Source organism: Pan paniscus, chromosome 14, assembly GCF_029289425.2.
Source record: "Pan paniscus chromosome 14, NHGRI_mPanPan1-v2.0_pri, whole genome shotgun sequence".
Taxonomy (NCBI): Eukaryota; Metazoa; Chordata; class Mammalia; order Primates; family Hominidae; genus Pan; species Pan paniscus.
Window position 1 is genome coordinate 97,465,955 of NC_073263.2, and position 18,914 is coordinate 97,484,868.

At 36.1% G+C, this 18,914-nt stretch overlaps 1 protein-coding gene across 1 annotated transcript in view; it reads right to left on the reverse strand.

Annotated features, from left to right (window-relative positions):
• Positions 1–18,914, reverse strand: part of UGGT2 (UDP-glucose glycoprotein glucosyltransferase 2) — a 251,160-nt gene that overhangs the window by 139,483 nt on the left and 92,763 nt on the right. The window contains exons 13-15 of the mRNA XM_003832030.4: positions 5,415–5,534; positions 4,082–4,167; positions 3,133–3,268 (exon numbers count right to left, since the gene is read on the reverse strand). Coding sequence (XP_003832078.1) covers positions 3,133–3,268; positions 4,082–4,167; positions 5,415–5,534 — 342 coding nt within the window. The remainder of the gene's footprint in view (positions 1–3,132; positions 3,269–4,081; positions 4,168–5,414; positions 5,535–18,914) is intronic.

The following is an 18,914-nucleotide window of genomic DNA, read 5'->3' on the forward strand; positions in this document are numbered from 1 at the left end:
ATTCCCTTACATAATAGTTCGCTAAACATTTTGTTTCTTTATGAGGTTTTTAATCATAAAAAAGCTTTGAATTTTTTCAAATGTTTCTTGTGCATATTCTTGAATAATATATTAACATGGTGAATTATATTTAGAGATTCTTTGAATTTGCAAATACTTTCTTTTATTCATTAGATAATCTCACCTTGTCATGATAATTTACTTTTTATATACCTGCTGGATTTCTTTTGTTAATATTTTATTTAGGACTTTGGCATACATATTCTCAACAAAGAACAGCCTATAATTTTTCCTTTTCTCTTCTTGTCAGGCTTTGACATCAGATTATATTAGATTCATAGACTAATTTAGGTAATATTTCCTCTTTTTCTATTCTCTAAAAGATATTTTAAAGACTGAAATTATTATTTCTTCAAACATTTGAATATTTGGTAGAATTTGCTGTGCTAGTTTTAAAACATGGTCCTCCAAATTCTTCAACACTCCTTCCATTGAGAAGTGGGTATATGAATCTGAATCTGTGACTCTTTGATAAACAGAATACAACGGAATAAACTGAAAGTAATGATGTACCCATCTCTGAGCCCAGGCCTTAAGAGTCTGGAAGTTTATACCTGGTGTGCTCATCTGGAACCTAACCTCTATGATAGTTTGTCAATTTTATTTGTTTTTTCAGAATATCAACTTTTATATTCTTGATCCCATAATTGTATTATTTCCTAGTTCATTAATGTATATTCTTATTACTTTCCATCTACTTTTTAAAAATCAGTTACTCATTTCTGAATGGTTAACCAGTTCTTTTAACTCCTTTTCTAACTAAAAGACATATTTTCCTCTTCTGTTTTGAATGCAAAATCATCTCATTCTCCGATTGTTGGATATTATATTTGCCTTTAAAATTAATCTTAAGTGTATTGTTAAAATCTTATATATTTTTACTGATTTTTAATCTGCTTCACCTATTAAAAAATGTTGAAATAACCTACTACTATTATAGTGAAACTGTCCATTTATCTCCCTTGCTATCAAATTTTGTATTGTATATTTTGAAGCTACATACAACTTTAGTACTTTTTCTTAAAGTTTATTTCCCCTAATATTTTATGGCTACCTTAGATTTCATTTGTGATAGTCACCTTGTGTATAACTTTCTGTCTTTTTATATCTTTTCTTCTAGTATGCTAAAGTTTAATTTCCTCACACTTAATATGGTCACAGATATGGTTGGATTAACTTTAATATTTGCTATTTGTTATCACATTTCAATAACTTCCATATATTTTATTATTATTTTGGTCTTATATTCTTCTTCTCTCTTTATAGTGCTAAATAGCTTCAAATTACTTAATTGAGATAAGGTAATTAGCTCACTGAAAACAGGCAAACACTTTTAAAAGATTTTATAATTCATGTATTTTCCTAAAAACTATGCCTTGTTCAAATTATTTCCCCTTCTCCCTCTCCTTCTAATTGTTTAGGCACAACTTACAGGCTGTGCCACAAATTTAATACTTACTTTTATGCTGCTTTGTATTAAACCCTGTGGTTTCAAGTATAATTTGTTTTTCCAGGAGATTATATATTAATAGTATTGTGCTGAACACTGTAGATTAATGCCATCACATGTAAATTAATGTCTGATAAAAAACACTTACAAAACAGAGATTCAATATTGATAATTAAGATAACTTAGGTAAAGATAATTTCTGAATATCTTCAGGTTTCTAAGTTTTGAATATCATAATGATCCTTTACAATAAAATGGTTGAATCTTGAATCTTAATAAAAGATGTAACTCAAATTGACTATGTCCCTTATAAACTCTTACACCAGTAAGTTAGTAAAACAAATAAGCTGAGACATAATATTGACGCATATTCCATGGCACTATTTTATAGAGCAAACTGTACCCCTGCCAAATCACTGAAGTGTAGTTTCTATACTCTAGCTCAGTGAATTAATAAGGTATTTAATGATTTTCCTGGGAGTTACAGAAGTAGGGTAGGAAATTTGCACTACTTTGGAAATTCCTTTCTCAGTTGGAAGAAGAGTCATTCCTTGATATAATATTGATTGACAAGCTAAAGCCCAATGAATATAAAAATGAAAAAAACTTCTATTTTATAAGCTATGACTTATTTTATAAGTTATTTTATAAGCTATGACTTGACTTTTCTTAATAACAACAATATAGCTCTTTAATACATATATATTTCCACAATGATCCATAACAGAATTTCAAAACCTCAATTACGAAATAATCTTACTATCTCTTGTTCTTCCTTAACCAGGTTCTTACCAATTTCTAACATCTGTTATATGATCTCTTTGTCAGATTCTGTATCAACCTTACCTCTTTCACACAGTTTGCTGTCAATAAATGACTTCCCCCTTCTTTGAAACTCTCTAGGAAGTGTCTATATGCTATGTCATTCAGAATATTTAACTCTGCAATGATTTTTTGTTTTTCCATGAGACAGGCTCTCTCTATTGCCTGGGCTGGAGTGCAGTGGCTCGATCTTGGCTCATTGCAGCCTCAACCTTCTGGGCCCAAATGATCCTCCCACATCAGTCTCCTGAGTAACTATGACTACAGGCATGTGCCGCTGCACCTGGATTTTTTTTTTTTTTTTTTTTTTTGGTAGAGACAGGGTCTCACTGTGTTGCCTATGCTGGTCTCGAGCTGCTGGTCTCAAGCGATCCTCCTGCCTTGGCCTCCTAAAATGCTGGGATTATAGGCATGAGCCACTGTGCCCAGCCTGCAATGATCTCTTTAATCAAAGCCTAGTTCAAGAATTTTTTCTTAAATAATCATTTTCTATTAATATGTTTTCCTCTAAAGTTACATATACAATTTAAATTACTTTATTGGCTGAGTAAACCTTAGTAAATTCAAATATCTTGGTAGAACCTCAGTTGCCTAATTTATAATGTGAGGATAATATGTACTTCAGAAGGGAGTTACAGAAAACAAATTCATCATCTGTATTAATCTCCATGATAGTTTATAAACTTTGAAATGTTACAATAATAAATGTAATGCAAAAATTATACATTCTAAAGAAATCATAATATAGTAATGCAAAAATTTTACCTTCTAAACAAATCATATTTAGTGCATAAACTCACGTGTACTATAGAAATAAATGCTTCTGATATATCAAATTCTTCTGCAATATAGTTGAAAGCTCGCCAAAGAGCAACTCCAGCATCATTTGCTCCATCAACTTCATCATCTGTATTAAGAATGAACACAAAACCAATTCTGGAAAAAGAAGATGAATAAGGACTGTTATAATTACCTCTTGAATCACAATAAACCGTTATTTAGAAACGTTATTAGACTACAATATCTAGATGGAGAGAATGTATTAATAGACAGAAAAAAGGAGAATTTTATCACTTCAAAAGTTTGAATGTAATGCCTATTCACCAAAATCCACATAGCTACTGGATTCCTGCAAAATATCACTCTCTCTCCCTCTAGTGCTAACATTATCAAATGGCCATGTTCTTTTGTACAAAAAGGGTAAATATACTCTTTTTTTTTTTTTTTTTTGAGACAGAGTCTCGCTCTGTCACCCAGGCTGGAGTGCAGTGGCACAATCTAGGCTCACTGAAACCTCTGCCTCCCGGGTTCAAGTGATTCTCCTGCCTCAGCCTCCAGGTAGCTGGGACTACAGGTGCGCACCACCACGCCTTGCTAATTTTTGAATTTTTAGTAGAGACGGGGTTTCATCATATTGGCCAGGCTGGTCTTGAACCCCTGACCTCGTGATCTGCCCGATTCGGCCTCCCAAAGTGCTGGGATTACAAGCATATGAAGCTGGACCTTTCCATAAGTTTCCAGAGTCATCAGATTATTCTCTCAGAAAGGTAATAAACAATATTACCAGACAGATTTGATAAACAGAGTCTAACATAAAGGTATATAATACTTCACAACGTGCAGCTGTGTTATGCCAGGCACTAGAGCTAACCATCGCTTTGAATGCCCTATTAATACTCTGTGTAACACAATATGAATAACATTGAATTTCCTTTAGTTGACAGTTTAATGCTATAAAATGACAATTACCTAAGAGGAACTTCGTGAGAATAGAAAACATCAGCAAGTTTTATAAAATCCAAGGTATATTCTTGGGCCGGATCAATAAACAGAACCTAAAAGAAAGATAGTATATATCACTATTTCAACACCTTAGAATCTTCATGAAATTCAAGTTTAGACTAATTTTTGTGACTGAAAGTATGAAATTCAATGTGTAATTTTTAAAGAAATTCTAGCAATTCTAAGGAATACACACACACACACACACACACACACATATAAAGGATTTCACAATTTATGAAGGATTTCTAAAAGCTGCACATCCAAACATAATTATACATGGAATTTAACATCAGGCTACTCATCTTCTTTTTGGAAGCCCAGTATATTTTATTTTGCCTGAATTGAAATACCTTATTCTAAATGTTCATTAGATTTTCTATGATAAATTTTTTCAAAAGGAAATAGAGATTGAATTTTGACCAAAAAAAAAAATAGCATTAACATAACTGCTTTATCAAGACTGCTGCAAAAAGTATCTTATTCATTTCCTATGTGAAAAAACAGCCGTAGGTATTTTCTCCAACTTTCAAAGTTCCAATATTAATGTTTAGATATTATTGGGCTAATAAAATTATATGCATAGATGATAAAGTGGTATTTATGTATCTTTCCCTAAAATTACTACACTTTAATCATTAGTTCTTTTTAATAAAGAAGAAAAAGTTCTGTCATAAATTCTTTTGAAAAAATGTAAAAGTAACATTAATATGGTTATTATAAAATGACATAAGGGCTAAAGAGTAAGAGGCAGAACATGTGACTAATATGGTTTGGCTGTGTGCCCACTCAAATCTCATCTTCAATTGTAGTTCTCATAATCCCCATGTGCCGCAGGAGGGACCCAGTAGGAGGTAATTAAATCATGGAGGCAGTTGCCTCTATGCTATTCTTGTGATAGTGACTTCTCAGGACATCTGATGGTTTTATAAGGGGCTTTCCCCTTTTGCTCATACTTCTCCTTCCTGCCACTATGTGAAGAAGCACGTTTGCTTCCCCTTCTGCCATGACTGTAAGTTTCCTGAGGCCTCCCCAGCCATGCTGGGGAGTCAATTATACCTCTTTCCTTTATAAATTACCCAGTCTCGGGTATGTCTTTATTAGCAGCATGAGAACGGACTAATACAGTGACATGGCTAGTTGTTGATACCCAGTCAGCCATGCCACCTAAGCTTGCTGCTTCAGGCAAATACTTAACTTCCTTACAACTCAGATGCCTATTCATTGACAGAAGGATAATCCAGAAAGAATGCTGATATCTTTATAAGATATATATGTATAATCAAAATATAAAACTCACCAAATTATGAAAATTGCGCCTTATGGAAGGTACACTTCCAGGAAATACTGGCTTCAGAAGTTTCTGGCAACTTGTAGGCCATGTAATATACAAATCATCATTTTCTAAGTCATTAATCCACTAGAAAAGAACGCAGACACTTGTGAAAGCTATATTAACACTGAAATCATTTTCAAAGCCAGATTTTTACTATATCGTGATAAATAAAAATATACATAGAATTTTCTATATTTCTGATTAAATAGAGGAGCTAGTTTAATATTCTCTAAATTAAGGAATACATTATGTGCAACAATTTTATACTTGTGTAGCCTTTTACATTAAGCCTTCTCTCAAAAACAATTCCTTTCACTTGTGTTTGTTTTCCATATCCCAACGTAAAATTGTATGAAAATTACTCTCCATAAACCACTTAAGAGAGATGAATATTTATTTTAATTATCAGCAGTAAATGAAGCCCTCTCCACCTCCCCTCTCAATTTAAAGGCTTGGATATAAGGAAAATAAAATGGCTTATAAAAATTAAATTATAAAATCAACATCTTAGAAATCAAGTTCTAATCCACTATACAAGCTGGAGAAAACATATAAACTGCTGTTTAGAGGCATGTGGTCAGGGAAGCAACCACCAATCAAGAAGTGAGGCATTATGGTCCTTGAAAGCAGGAGGCATAAGCAGCAAGCTCCACATTCACCTAAACTTCATCCCTGGGTCCCCAGATTGCGTCCTGGAGGAATACTGAGTTGGAAAGCAGAAGTCAAAGTACGGGCTGCCAAAGTGCTGAGATTTGAGGGCAGGATGCAGGGTGAGAGGGTAGGAGAGAAGGAAACTGCAGGAAACCAGAAAAATCTCCATACAAATTCCTTTCAAGTCATTTGCTGACTCCTATCCTGCACATATACATGGTAACACCTCTACAAAAGCCAGAAGGAAAGAGAAACGGAGAGGTTGAAACCACAGCTATAAAATAGTACTGAGAAGACAGAGACCAAAGTTCAAGTACTATATAGTACTATATACACTGTAGACTTTGATTTGAGACCCAGTAAGGCCAGATCCTAGAAGTAAGACACAAAAATAGTAGAGCCTTCACAAAGCCTAAAAACAAGCTTCAACAGAAGCAAGTGAGCACCTGGCACTCAGGCTACCAGAACAAACCTTAGCTCTTTGCTTCTACAGCTTTTCATCAATTTCTGGCTCTCACAAAAAAAAAAAAAGTCATGCAAAGAGAAAAGGACCAAATATTGAAATGAAACAGGAAAAAAAAAAGACAATAAAAAACCCCAAAGATTACTTAGACAAGGACTTTAAAATAACTATCAATATATTTTTTAAAAAGCACAAAAATTTCTAAAAAGAAAAATTTTGACAGAACTAAAATCTATTTAAAAAGAATCAAAGAGATATTTAAGATTTTTAAAATATAATATTTATAATTAAGAACTCTAAGAACTTATTGGGTGGGTTTAATTGCAGACTGTACACAGAAGAGACCGGGATTAGTAAACGTGACAACAGATCAACTGTTATAGTAACTAAACTACAAAGAAAAGAAAAAACAAACCAAACAAAGTGTGAGAGAGATTAGGAATATATGAAAAAGATCTAGCATATAGGTAACTAAAAATCCAAGAGGAAAGGAGAGAAAGTCTGGAGCAAATAATACTTGAAGAAATTAGGTTTCTACAGTAATTCAGATAATCCAGGTATGAGTTTATTGTGGACTGAACTAAGTCAGAGGCAGTGGCTTTAGAGAAAAGGTGACAGAATTAAGAGACACACACAGATGGATGAATAAAACAGAGGAATTTAGGGTATATGTTCCAATAGCTAAAAGAAACGATGTCTAAATAAAGGAAGGCATGAAGACAAATCAATAAACAGATAAAAATTACAAAAAGAACCAAATAAAAATTTTGGAATTCAAAAGTATAATAATTGAAATAAAAAAATAATGAGAGGAGCTCAACAGCATATTTGAGCAGTTAGAAGAAAGAATTAATGAATTTGAAGGTAAGTCAATGAGCTTACTCAGTCTGAGGAAGAAAAGAGAAAGGAAGATATAGGTGCAGAGGAGTCTAGCCCCAAAGGGGAAACAGGCCTTATCTTGACCCAAAGGCAGCTGAGGGTGAGAATTTGGCAGCTCTTTGGAAAGGGCAATCAGAACTCCCATTCCCAATGGAGCTCAGAATCATACAGAGCCTTCAAGCAGTGCCACTTTTCCTGACTAAAAGCAACTGTGCCTAGACAGACAAAATGAGACTCTCAACTACAGTGCAACTAAACTTGTGGTCTGAAGACTGTTAATAACCTATAAGTAAAGAAATTGAGATTAAGTGTTCAACAACTTGCAGTAATTTGACATGGCCATGACATTTGAGCATGTATCATTCTCATTTCACTGAACATGGTATAAGCCAGCTTGGGGTTCATCAAACTCCCGTGGTGTGCCACATGTAGTACAAAATACATATTACAACACTTTGGGAGCCTGAGGTGGGTGGATCATGAGGTCAGGAGTTCGAGACCAGCTTGGCCAACATAGTGAAACCCCGTCTCTACCAAAAATACAAAAATTAGCCAGGCATGGTGATACACGCCTGTAGTGTCAACTACTCAGGAGGCTGAGGCAGGAGAATCACTTGAACCCAGGAGGCAGAGGTTGTGGTAAGCTGAGATTGCACCACTGCACTCCAGCCTGGGCAATAGAGCGAGACTGTCTCAAAAAAAAAAAAAAGATACATATTAGTCATAGGAGTAGGACAACATATTGATTGGCAACAGGTTAGGGAAAAAATGTTATTCTCTTACTATGGATAGTTTAAGAAGTAGTGCTCTAGCACTTGGTGAGGGCTATCTCTGAAAAACCACAGGAAAAAAAAAAGAAGAAAAAAAGAAATTAAAAAAAAAGATACGACGGCCCCAGGCTTTGCTAGGGTCCAAGATGAAAGCATTATCTGTGGTCATTCTGATACTGATAAGATTTTGGCAAAAGATATACCCATCCCCTAGTATCTGTAGGGGGATAGGTTCCAGGACTCCCCGAGGATACCAAAATCTAAGAATATGCAAGTCTCTAACATAAAATGGCATAGTATTTGCACAGAACCTACTCACATCCTTCCACATACCTTAAATCATCTCTAGATTACTCATAATGCCTAATACAATGTAAATGCTATGTAAATAGTTGTTATATTGTTTTAAAATTTGTATTTTTTTATTGTTTTTCTTTTTTTGAGTATTTTCATTCCATGGTTAGTTGAATCCAGGCATGTGGAACCCTTGGATATGGAAGGCCAATGATATTTTACATCTATGATCTTATTGAAACCTATTTACCAAGTCACGAGGAAAAAGTGAGTTTGTGGGTTTTTTCTCTTCTACGAAGATAATATGAAAATCATAGCTTATGAGATTAGGAGACTGACATGTTTTAATTCACCCTAAAATTGTATTATTGTCACCAAGTCTACTCTTTGCAGTTAAATTAACTAAATTCTCCATACTCATGTGGAAAAGAAAACCTCTAGAGATTGATCAAGAATGTAAGACAACTATATAAAAACTATAATGAAAATATGCTATGATCCAAATGTCTTGATGTCTTTTATAGAGTGACTCTTACTGAATGAGACAATGTTACGACAATATGTACCTAAAGAAATTATTATACTTTAAGTTTTTTAAATTTTAAAGATCTATTATGATTATGATTCTTAACATTACTTTGGGCATATTTTCTGTCATTTTAAATTGGCTTTTAAAAAGTTGACTGCTACAACAGTGAATGAACACATTATATGTGAAATTTCAACACCAAAGCTGACTGTAATAAAAGATAAATGACATTGTTACCATCAAAGTGCAAAGCAAAAGGAGTGTTTTGGTTAAATCCAGAAAACCTTGAATCTGTCTTTGTTCCCTTCATGCTACGTCTAAGTTTATGGAAATCTATGAGTGCATTATATACTTTCGTATTCCGTAAGAAAAATTTTGCAATGTCTTTTTCTTTTCAGAGAGCTGAAGGACAAACGATGCTGACAAGGGGACAGTCAGAACCTGCATACTTTGAATGCAATACCAGGGCACTAGTGCCAAGAGTTACAAAAGAAGAAGAGCCTTTTAACTTTGGCGGGAGTGCAGAAGGGAGGACCAAAATTGTAATTTGAACACATTATTGAGTAAGATCATATAATGGAAAAGGAGGAAACTGGTTTAAAGAGATGAAATAAAGGTAGAGGTTAATTAGAACTACCAACATAAATATATGCCCTTTTAAAAGAAGAAAATTTTTTATTGCTCTGTCTTCACTCTTTTCTACTCTGAATATTTTATATGAAACAATATGAAGTGCACATCTAATGCCCAGATTTTGGTCATTAGCACTATTTTCTACAAAAAAAAAACTTGGTGAATAGGCCGTTCCACATTTGGAGAAAAAAGAATCAAGATGATCTATGAGACACCCTGTCAGAAGGGGGTAGTGTTTAAAGAATAAAGAGGTCAGTTTGAAGGGAAGGCTGCCAGAGGCCATGTGCTGATTATTTTATCATCTAAAAGAAAATAGTTACTATAGTTAAAAAGAACTTTTAGTGTTTGTGAGAGTCCCTAAGCATGCTCAAAAGGAAATGTTTCAGAGATAAGTCAAATATACTACAGGTTGAGCATCCCTAATCAGAAAATCCAAAACATTCCAAAATCTGCAACTTTTTCAGTGCTCACATGATGCTCCAAAGTAGAAAATTCCACACCTGATACCTTTGTTTTCTGATGGCTCAAGTACACAAACTTAGTTTCATACACACAATTTAAAAAAATATTGTCTAAAATTACCTTCAGGCTATGGGCATAAGGTATACATGAAACATAAATAACTTTCATGTTTAGACTTGGGTCCCTTTTCCAAGATATCTCATTATGTATGTAAACCAAAAATAAAATTCTATGCCCCACAACAATCTGAATGGACTCCTCCTTTTGGCAAGGGCATTCCAAAGTTAACCTGAAAAACTAGCTCAGGCCATGATGGGAAGGGGGAGTCAGACAGGCCTCATTATTCCCTCCTTCCTTTTGGAATTCAGACACAGCTGAGCAGCATTAACATTAAAGCAGATCTTAAGACTGATAGAACAGATGCTTTAAGTCTGATTAGAAACATTTACAATCTATTCTTTCTGAAGCTGCCACCTGAAGGCTTCATCTGCATGATAAAACCTTGGTCTCCACTACTGCTTATCTTAAAACAGACATTCCTTTCTATTGATTCCAGATAACAACTCAGCCAACTACCAACTAGAAAATCTTTGAATCTGCCTGTAACCTGGAAGGCACCTGCTTCCAGATTTCCTGCCTTTCCAGATGTACCAAACCAATGTACATCTTACATATATCCATTGATGTCTTATGTCTCCCTAAAATGTATAAAACCAAGTTGTAGTTTGACCACCTCGGGCACATGTTCTCAGGATCTCCTAAGGGCTGTGTCACAGGCCACTGGTCACTCATATTTGGCTCCAAATGAATCTCTTCAAATATTTTACAGAATTTGACACTTCATCAACACATATATGCAAATATTCTAAAATCCAAAAAATTGAAATCTGAAACCCTTCTGGTCCCAAGCATTTTGGATAAGGGACACTCAACTTGTAATGTGTAACAGTTGTCTGTGCCCGATGTCTTACAAGAAAGTAGAGGGCATAAAGAACAAATCACTGAATTACTTAAGAAATGTGAACTACTTTGGTTTGTTTACTCAGTGTAGCACTAATCCTTCAGGTAGGACAAACTGCTATCATAATAACCATGATTGGTATTTGTAGATTCAACAAATGTTTTAAAAAGTCAAAATACTATGTTCCTATTTTTAATTATGAATCTTGAAACAGGATGAATTACAAGAATAGATCTCAGGCGGCCTAAAGTCTGTGTCCACCAGGCTATGATACAGCCGCAAATCATTTTTTTTACAAGTTACGTGCACCTGGTAAATAGGTAGATTAGTTTACAGAAAAGTTGCAATAGGCCAAAAAGGTAAAAAATGAAACAAAACAGAAACCTAGTGAGAGTGGGAAATGCAAGCTTAAGAATCTAGATAGGATCTTTATGCAAATCAGGTGGTACCTGGGTGTAGGCTGTTGCTACTCATAAGGTTCTTTTCTGTTAGTTGCAAAACAGTAATACTTCTGAGTATACAAAATGAATAAAGGTGTTCCCTCTCTGCAGGACAAATTATAAAAGGATGTAACCCTTCCTCTTATCAGGAAGGGCACACACAAGACATGGCCAGGAGAAATGTGCTCAGAGTTTAGCCCCACACTCTTTCCCTCAACCAGGTACACAGGGGCAGTAGAGGGTTTGGTTAGAGGGTCAAGCCTCCCTAAGTTTTCAATTTTCAAAGCGCTCAAACAGGGCTGCTGCATATTATTGTTCATTTTTTGTGCACACTTCTTCATTTTAAGATAAAGTCTATAAAGTGATATTTCTTTTGAACTTTAGGAAATGTTTAAACAGATGCAGTAAATGTAACTAAGTAATATGATGTCACAGTTACAAGCATGAGTTCAAATAACCTTTTAGTGTCTCAGTTTCTTCATCTGTATAATGGGGATGCTATCAATACCTAATAGGGTCACTGTGCAAATAAAATGAGATAATTCATTTTAAATGCTGAACATAGTATCTGGCACTCTGCTCAATAAATTTAAGCCACTGTTGTTAGTAAAAGGCAATCACAAAGCAGAGCAGGAAATAAAATTTAACGACAAGCTAAAACAATCTTGATAAAGAAGTATAAAGTTGGAGAACTCACACCTCTTGATTCCAAAACTGACTATAAAGCTACAGTAATCAAAACAATGTGGTACTAGAATAAGGACAGACATACAGATCAGTGGAATAGACTAGACAGCCCAGAAATAAATCTGCATTTATGATCAACTGATATCTGACAAGGGTGCCAAGCAAAGGTAACCAAAAAAAGGTGGAATTCATAAAAATTAAAATTTTGTTGTACATCAAAGGACACTACTAACAGTCAAAAGGCAACCTACAGAATGGGAAGAAATATTTGCAAATCATATATCTGATAAGGAATTAACATCCAGAATATATAAAGGACTCCTACAACTCAACAAAAAACAAAGAACCCAATTTAAAATGGGCAAAGGACTTGAATAGATATTCCTCTAGAGAAGATATACAAATGGCCAACAGGTATTATGAATCAATGCTCAACATCACTAGTCATTAAGGAAATGTAATGAGAACCACAATGAGATACCAGTTCACACTCATTAGGATGGCAATTGCCACAAAGCAAAACATGCCAAAACCAGAAAATAACAAGAATTGGTGAGGATGTGAAGAAATGGGAACACTTGTGAACTGACAGTGGTAATGACAAATGATGTAACAGCTGTGAAAAACAGTTTGGCAGTTTGTCAAAAAAGTTAGACACAGAAATACCATATGATTCAGCAATTCTACTTCTAGGTATATACCCACAAGAACTGAAAGCAAAGATTCACACAGGTACTTGTACATCAAAGTTCATAGCACAGCATTATTCACAATAGCCAAAAGTTAGCAGCAGTGTAAATGTCCAACAGACGAATGGATAAACAAACTGTGGTATATACATTCAATGAAATATTATTCAGTCTTAAAAAGGAACAAAATTCTGATACATGCTACAACATGGATGAACCCTGAAAATATTATGCTAAGTGAAATTAGCCAGACACAAAAGAATATTGTATAATTCCACTTATATGAAATATCAATAGGCAAATTAATAAAGACAGAAAGTAGATAGAGCTTACCAGAGTCTTCAGGAAGAAGGGTATGGGGATTTAATGTTTAATGTAAACAGAGCTTCGTTTGGGATAATGAAAAAGTTCTGAAAATAAATAGTGGTGATGGTTGTACAACACTGTGAATGTACTTAATGCCACTGAATGGTTAAAAGAGCAAATTTTATGCCATGTATATCTAACCTGAATAAAAACTACTTTGTGACAATCTCGTGGGACCACAACCTTTATGGAGGGTGGGTTCCAAAACCAGCTATACTGCTTATGGACTGGAATTCCTGGGGTTTGGGGCCTGTGGTAGTCTTGACAGATTAACAGTCTTATCAGTGCTTATGAAGAGGTAGTCTGCTGAAAGCAGCAGGGTGGCAGAGAAGGGAGGTACACCGTCTGAGACTGATATCTGAAAGCTTGCCAGAATCTGAGAGACAACTCAGGGAAATGGGGCTTTGCAGAGTGTGGGGACAATGGGAGCAGCATAAGGGCTTAAAAGTCCAACTGCTCCCCCACACACAGAGTGACTGTCCTTCACTGCCAACCTTAGAAGCAAGCTAGGATATTATTTTACAAAGAGAATAGGAAGGTTTGTTTATAGGTCTGTTTACTATGTCTAGAAGAGCCTTGACAATTACTTCCCTAATTTTCTGTGTGACTCTCTCTCAGCATTCTTTTCTACAAAAGCTAAAAAGCACAAATTCTTAAATATCAGATACAAGTATTAAGATTACTTACAAGGTCATTCCTTTTTCTGACATAACATTTTTAGAAAAGACATCTGCTATTGAGATTAAAGACAAAGTAAAAGTAAAATCTAGCCAATGAAAGAATACGGTCTAAAGAGTGGTAGAAAACAGTAACAAACATCTATGTAACAAGTCACTTCGTGTTCTAGAAAACACAAATGATAACTACTTAGTAATTTGTTATTTATCCTGAATCTGAAGTTTCTGATGTTCAGGGAATATGGCGTTTCTTTCGGGCTGCTATAGTCCTTTGGCTCTGAGAAGGCAGAATTTTTTTTTTTTTTTTTTAAGACAGAGTCTTGCTCTGTCGCCCAGGCTGGAGTGCAGTGGCACAATCTTGGCTCACTGCAAGCTCCACCTCCTAGGTTCATGCCATTCTCCTGCCTCAGCCTCCCGAGTAGCTGGGACTACAGACGCCCGCCACCACGCCCGGCTAATTTTTTGTACTTTTAGTAGAGACGGGGTTTCACCGTGTTAGCCTGGATGGTCTCCATCTCCTGACCTCGTGATCCACCCGCCTAGGCCTCCCAAAGTGCTAGGATTACAGGCGTAAGCCTCCACGCCTGGCCAAAGGCAGGTAGTTTATGAGCAGGAAGGTTTTTCAAGTAAGGCAAAACTATAATAACTGAGATGCTTCAGAGAGAATCCCTTACATTTTTATATAAAACAATTAGCAAAAATTTCAGAGAGGATTTTTCCCCTTAAAATCTTTTTTTTTTTTTTTTTTTTTAAGAAGGGGCTTCAAGATGGCTGAATAGATGTATCTGCTACTTGCCTCTTCCATGGAAAGGAACCAATATAGTAAGCAGATAATCACACTTCGAATAGGTCGTCTAAGGGAGCACACTGGAATTCACCAGAGAAGTGACAGGAGTACCCGAAAGCAAGAAAGGAGAGGGAAATAAGGCAGACTGCTAGGCTGGGATTGGCTGGAAGCCTAGAGAGGTTCCCTAATGCAAGGAAAGTGTAAGTGAGAGACCCTCAGCAGTCCACGTTTCCACTACGGACTCCTACCAACCTAACCATGGAAAAGGCCCTTCACCCTTATGGGCTCTGAGACTAACAGAGGGAGCTACCTGGAGATTGAACAATGCCACTGATCCAGAGAGGGAGCTCATGCCCAGTCCCACAAACCCCTGAATCCTAAGCCACTGGAGTATGGCATCATTTTGAGAGCCCAGCTCCCACAGACTGTGTCCTGCCCTGGGGCCTAACAGCCCCCGCATCTCCATATCTCTGGGGTCCCACTGACATTCCCTGCTAGGGCCAAGGCAGAACCACTGGCAGTCACACTGCCTCCCCAGCAGAGGGACAATCACACATTTCCATGCACCTGAGGACAAATTCCATTTGCTGCAAACTGTGTGTGTGTGTTTTGGGGTGGGGGGACATAGGATGAGCAAAGCATGCCCCAGCCACCTGCCTCCAATTGCTCCTGTTGAAAGTGACTTCACCCTCTCCAGTAGCAGAACAGCAGCACAGCTGCTGCTGCTGCCTCTACCTGAGCATCCACCTGTGGCTGGTGGATCATCCTGCTCCCCTGCTGCCCACCAACCATAGCCAGAGCCTGAATGTACCAACATGGGGCCTAAGAACCATCTTGCCTGGTTCTATCACCCCCAGTACCTGAGCATGCTGTCCAGGGACGTGGGGATCGCCCAGCACAATCCATTACCATTGGCATCTGAGCACACCTCCCAGTGTCATGCCCACCCAACCTGCCACTACCATCACCTCAGGGCCTGGGCAATGGCTGACCCAGCCCATCACAGCTACTGCCAACACTGGCATGGACCCTTAGGTCCTAGAGAATTGTCCCACCACTTACTGCCATTGCCCATGCCACAACCACTGCTCAGGTGCTCAAGAACCTACCTACCACTGTCATTCCCAGCACCCAAGCAAGTCATCTAGAGGCCCAAGAATCAACCTCCCTGCACCTGCTAACACTGGTGCTAGTGTACACCACCCTGGGGGCCAAGGCTCAACCCACCATTGCCACCCATAGGGCCCTAAGTCTGGCCCAACTGGTGTCCCACATTTCAGCAAAACTTCATCACAGCCTCCACTAGCAACTGTGCTACAAGCCACCTAGCAAACAGAGACACCACTGATGCTGTTTACAGATGAAGAAATCATACAGAGATTACCCTACTGCACACATTGAGAATCAATGCCAAAAAGTGTCCTATACAACTAACACCATAAATGGTCAGGAAAAAGTCTTCCCCTAACAATGGAAATTTTTAAAAAATGGAATAAGTAACTGTTACACCAGATGCACAGATGTCAACATAAGGACACAGGAACATAAGCAACCTCCAAAGGAACACAATAATTCTCCAGCAACAGATCCCAATCTAAAAGACATTTACGAAATCCCAGAAAAACAATTCAAAATATTGAAATTAAGCTCAGTGAGCTATAAGAGAATACTTTAAAACAATCCAAAAATATCAGAAAAACAATTCAGGAAATAAGTGAGAAATTTACCAGAACCAAATAGAAAATTCATTGAATGAAATGTAAAATGTATTGAAAAGCTTCAGCAGTGGACTAAATCAAGTAGAATCAAGAATCTCAGAATTTTAAGACAAGACTTTTGAAATATCCCAGTCAAATAAAAATACATACAAAAAAGAATAAGCAAAGCCTATGTGACATATGAGACACCATAAAGTGACCAAATATTTGAATTTTGCTGTCCCAGAAGATTAAAAAAAAGTATTAGAAAACCTATTTAATGAAATAACAGATAAAGACTTCCCAAGTCTAATGAGATTTAGATATCCAAATACAGGAGGCACAGAGATTCTCAAATAGATACAATTCCAAAAGGTTTTGCCCATGGCAAATTATAGTCAAACTGTCAAAATTTAAAGAGAAAGATTTCTATAAACAGCAAGTGAAAAGCATCTAGTGGGAACACCCATCAGATTAACAGCAGATTTCTCCACAGAAACCTTACAGGCCAGGAGAAAATGGCATGATATATTTAAAGTCCTGTAAGAAAATGCCTGCCAGTTGAGGATACTATACCCAGCAAAGTTATCCTTCATAAATGAAGGAAAAATAAAGTCTTTCCCAGACAAGCAAAAGCTGAGGGAATTCTTCACCACTAGACCAGCCCTGCAAGAAATGCTTAAGGGAGTCCTATACCCAGAAGTGAAAGAATGGTATCTACCATCCTGAAACATAAATACCACTGGTAGAACAAACCACTGAAGTCAGAGAAAAGATTCAAATGTTACCAATACAGAAAACCAAAAAGACACAATTGTTAAAGAGAGAGAGAGAGAAACAGAGAACACACAAAATAAACAGAAATCAACTAACAAAATGACAGAAATAAGTCCTCACATATCAATAATAACCTTGAATGTAAATGAATTAAACTTTACACTTAGAAGATACAGACTGGCTGAATGGATTAAAAAACATGACCCATCCATACACTGCCTTAAAGAAACTCATCTCACTTGTAAAGAGATATATAAACTGGAAGTAAAGGAATGGAAAAAGATAATCCATGCAAATGGAAACCAAAAGCAAGCAGGAATAGCTATACTTTTATCAGATAAAACTTTAGGTCAAAAACAGTTAAAAGGACAAAGATAGTCATTATATAATAATAAAGGGATAAATTCTTCAAGAAGGTAAAACACTCCTAAACATATATGCACCCAAACAGTGGAGTACCTACACATATAAAGCAAACATTATTACAGCTAAAGAGAGAGAGAGACTCCAAAACAATAATAGCTGGAACCTTCAACACCCTACTCTCAGCAATACCTAGATGGAAAATTGAAAAGAACACTGGATTTAAAATGTACATTTGATGAAATAGACTTTAGAAATTTACCCAATATTTCATCCAATAGCTACAAAATACACATTCTTCTTACCAGCAGATGGAATATTCTCCAGGACACACCATAAGTTGGGACACAAAAACAAGTCTCAATAAATTTTTAGAAATTGAAATCATATCAAGTATTTTCTCACACCACAATGGAATAAAACTACAAATCAATAACAAGAGAAACTTTGGAAGCAACACAAACACATGGAAATTAAACAACATGCTCCTGAATTACTGGATCAAGGAAGAAATGAAGGAGGAAATAAAAAATGTCTTGAAACAAATGAACATGTAAACACAACATACTAAAACCTGTGGGATATAGCAAAAGCAGTGCTAATAAAGAAGTGTGTAGCAGTAAGCTCTTATATCAAAAAGGAGAAAGATTCAAATAAACAATTTAATGATGCATCTCAAGGAAATAGAAAAGCAAGAACAAACCCAAAATTAGCAGAAAAAAATAAATAAGATCAGAGCAGAACTAAATGAAATTGATACTAAAGAAAAAATACAAAGGATCAACAAAATGAACAGTTTGTTTTTTGAAAAGATAAACCACTTGATAGACTAACCATGACAGAGAAGACCTCCAAAAAAGTCAGAAATGAAGAAGCACACTGATATCATATAAACAAAAAAGATCATCAGAGACTATTATAGAAAACTATACACTAACAAACTGGAAACCTTGGAGGAAATGGATAAATTCCTGGACATATACAACACACCAAGACTGAATTAGGAAGAAACAGAAAATCTGAACAAACCAATAATGAGTAATAAGATTCAATCAGTAATAAAAAGTCTCCCAACAAAGAAGAGTCCAGGACTAGATGGCTTTACTGCCTAATTCTACCAAACTTTCAAAAAAGAACACAAATTCTCCTCAAATTATTCCCAAAAAAATGAAGAGGAGAGAATTCTTCCTAACTCACATTCTATGAAACCAGCATTACCCGGATACCAAAACCAGACGAGGACACAACAATACAGGAAAACCACAGGCCAATATTCCTGATTGTATTAGTCTGTTTTCATGCTGCTGATAAAGGCATACCCGAGACCGGGTAATTTAAA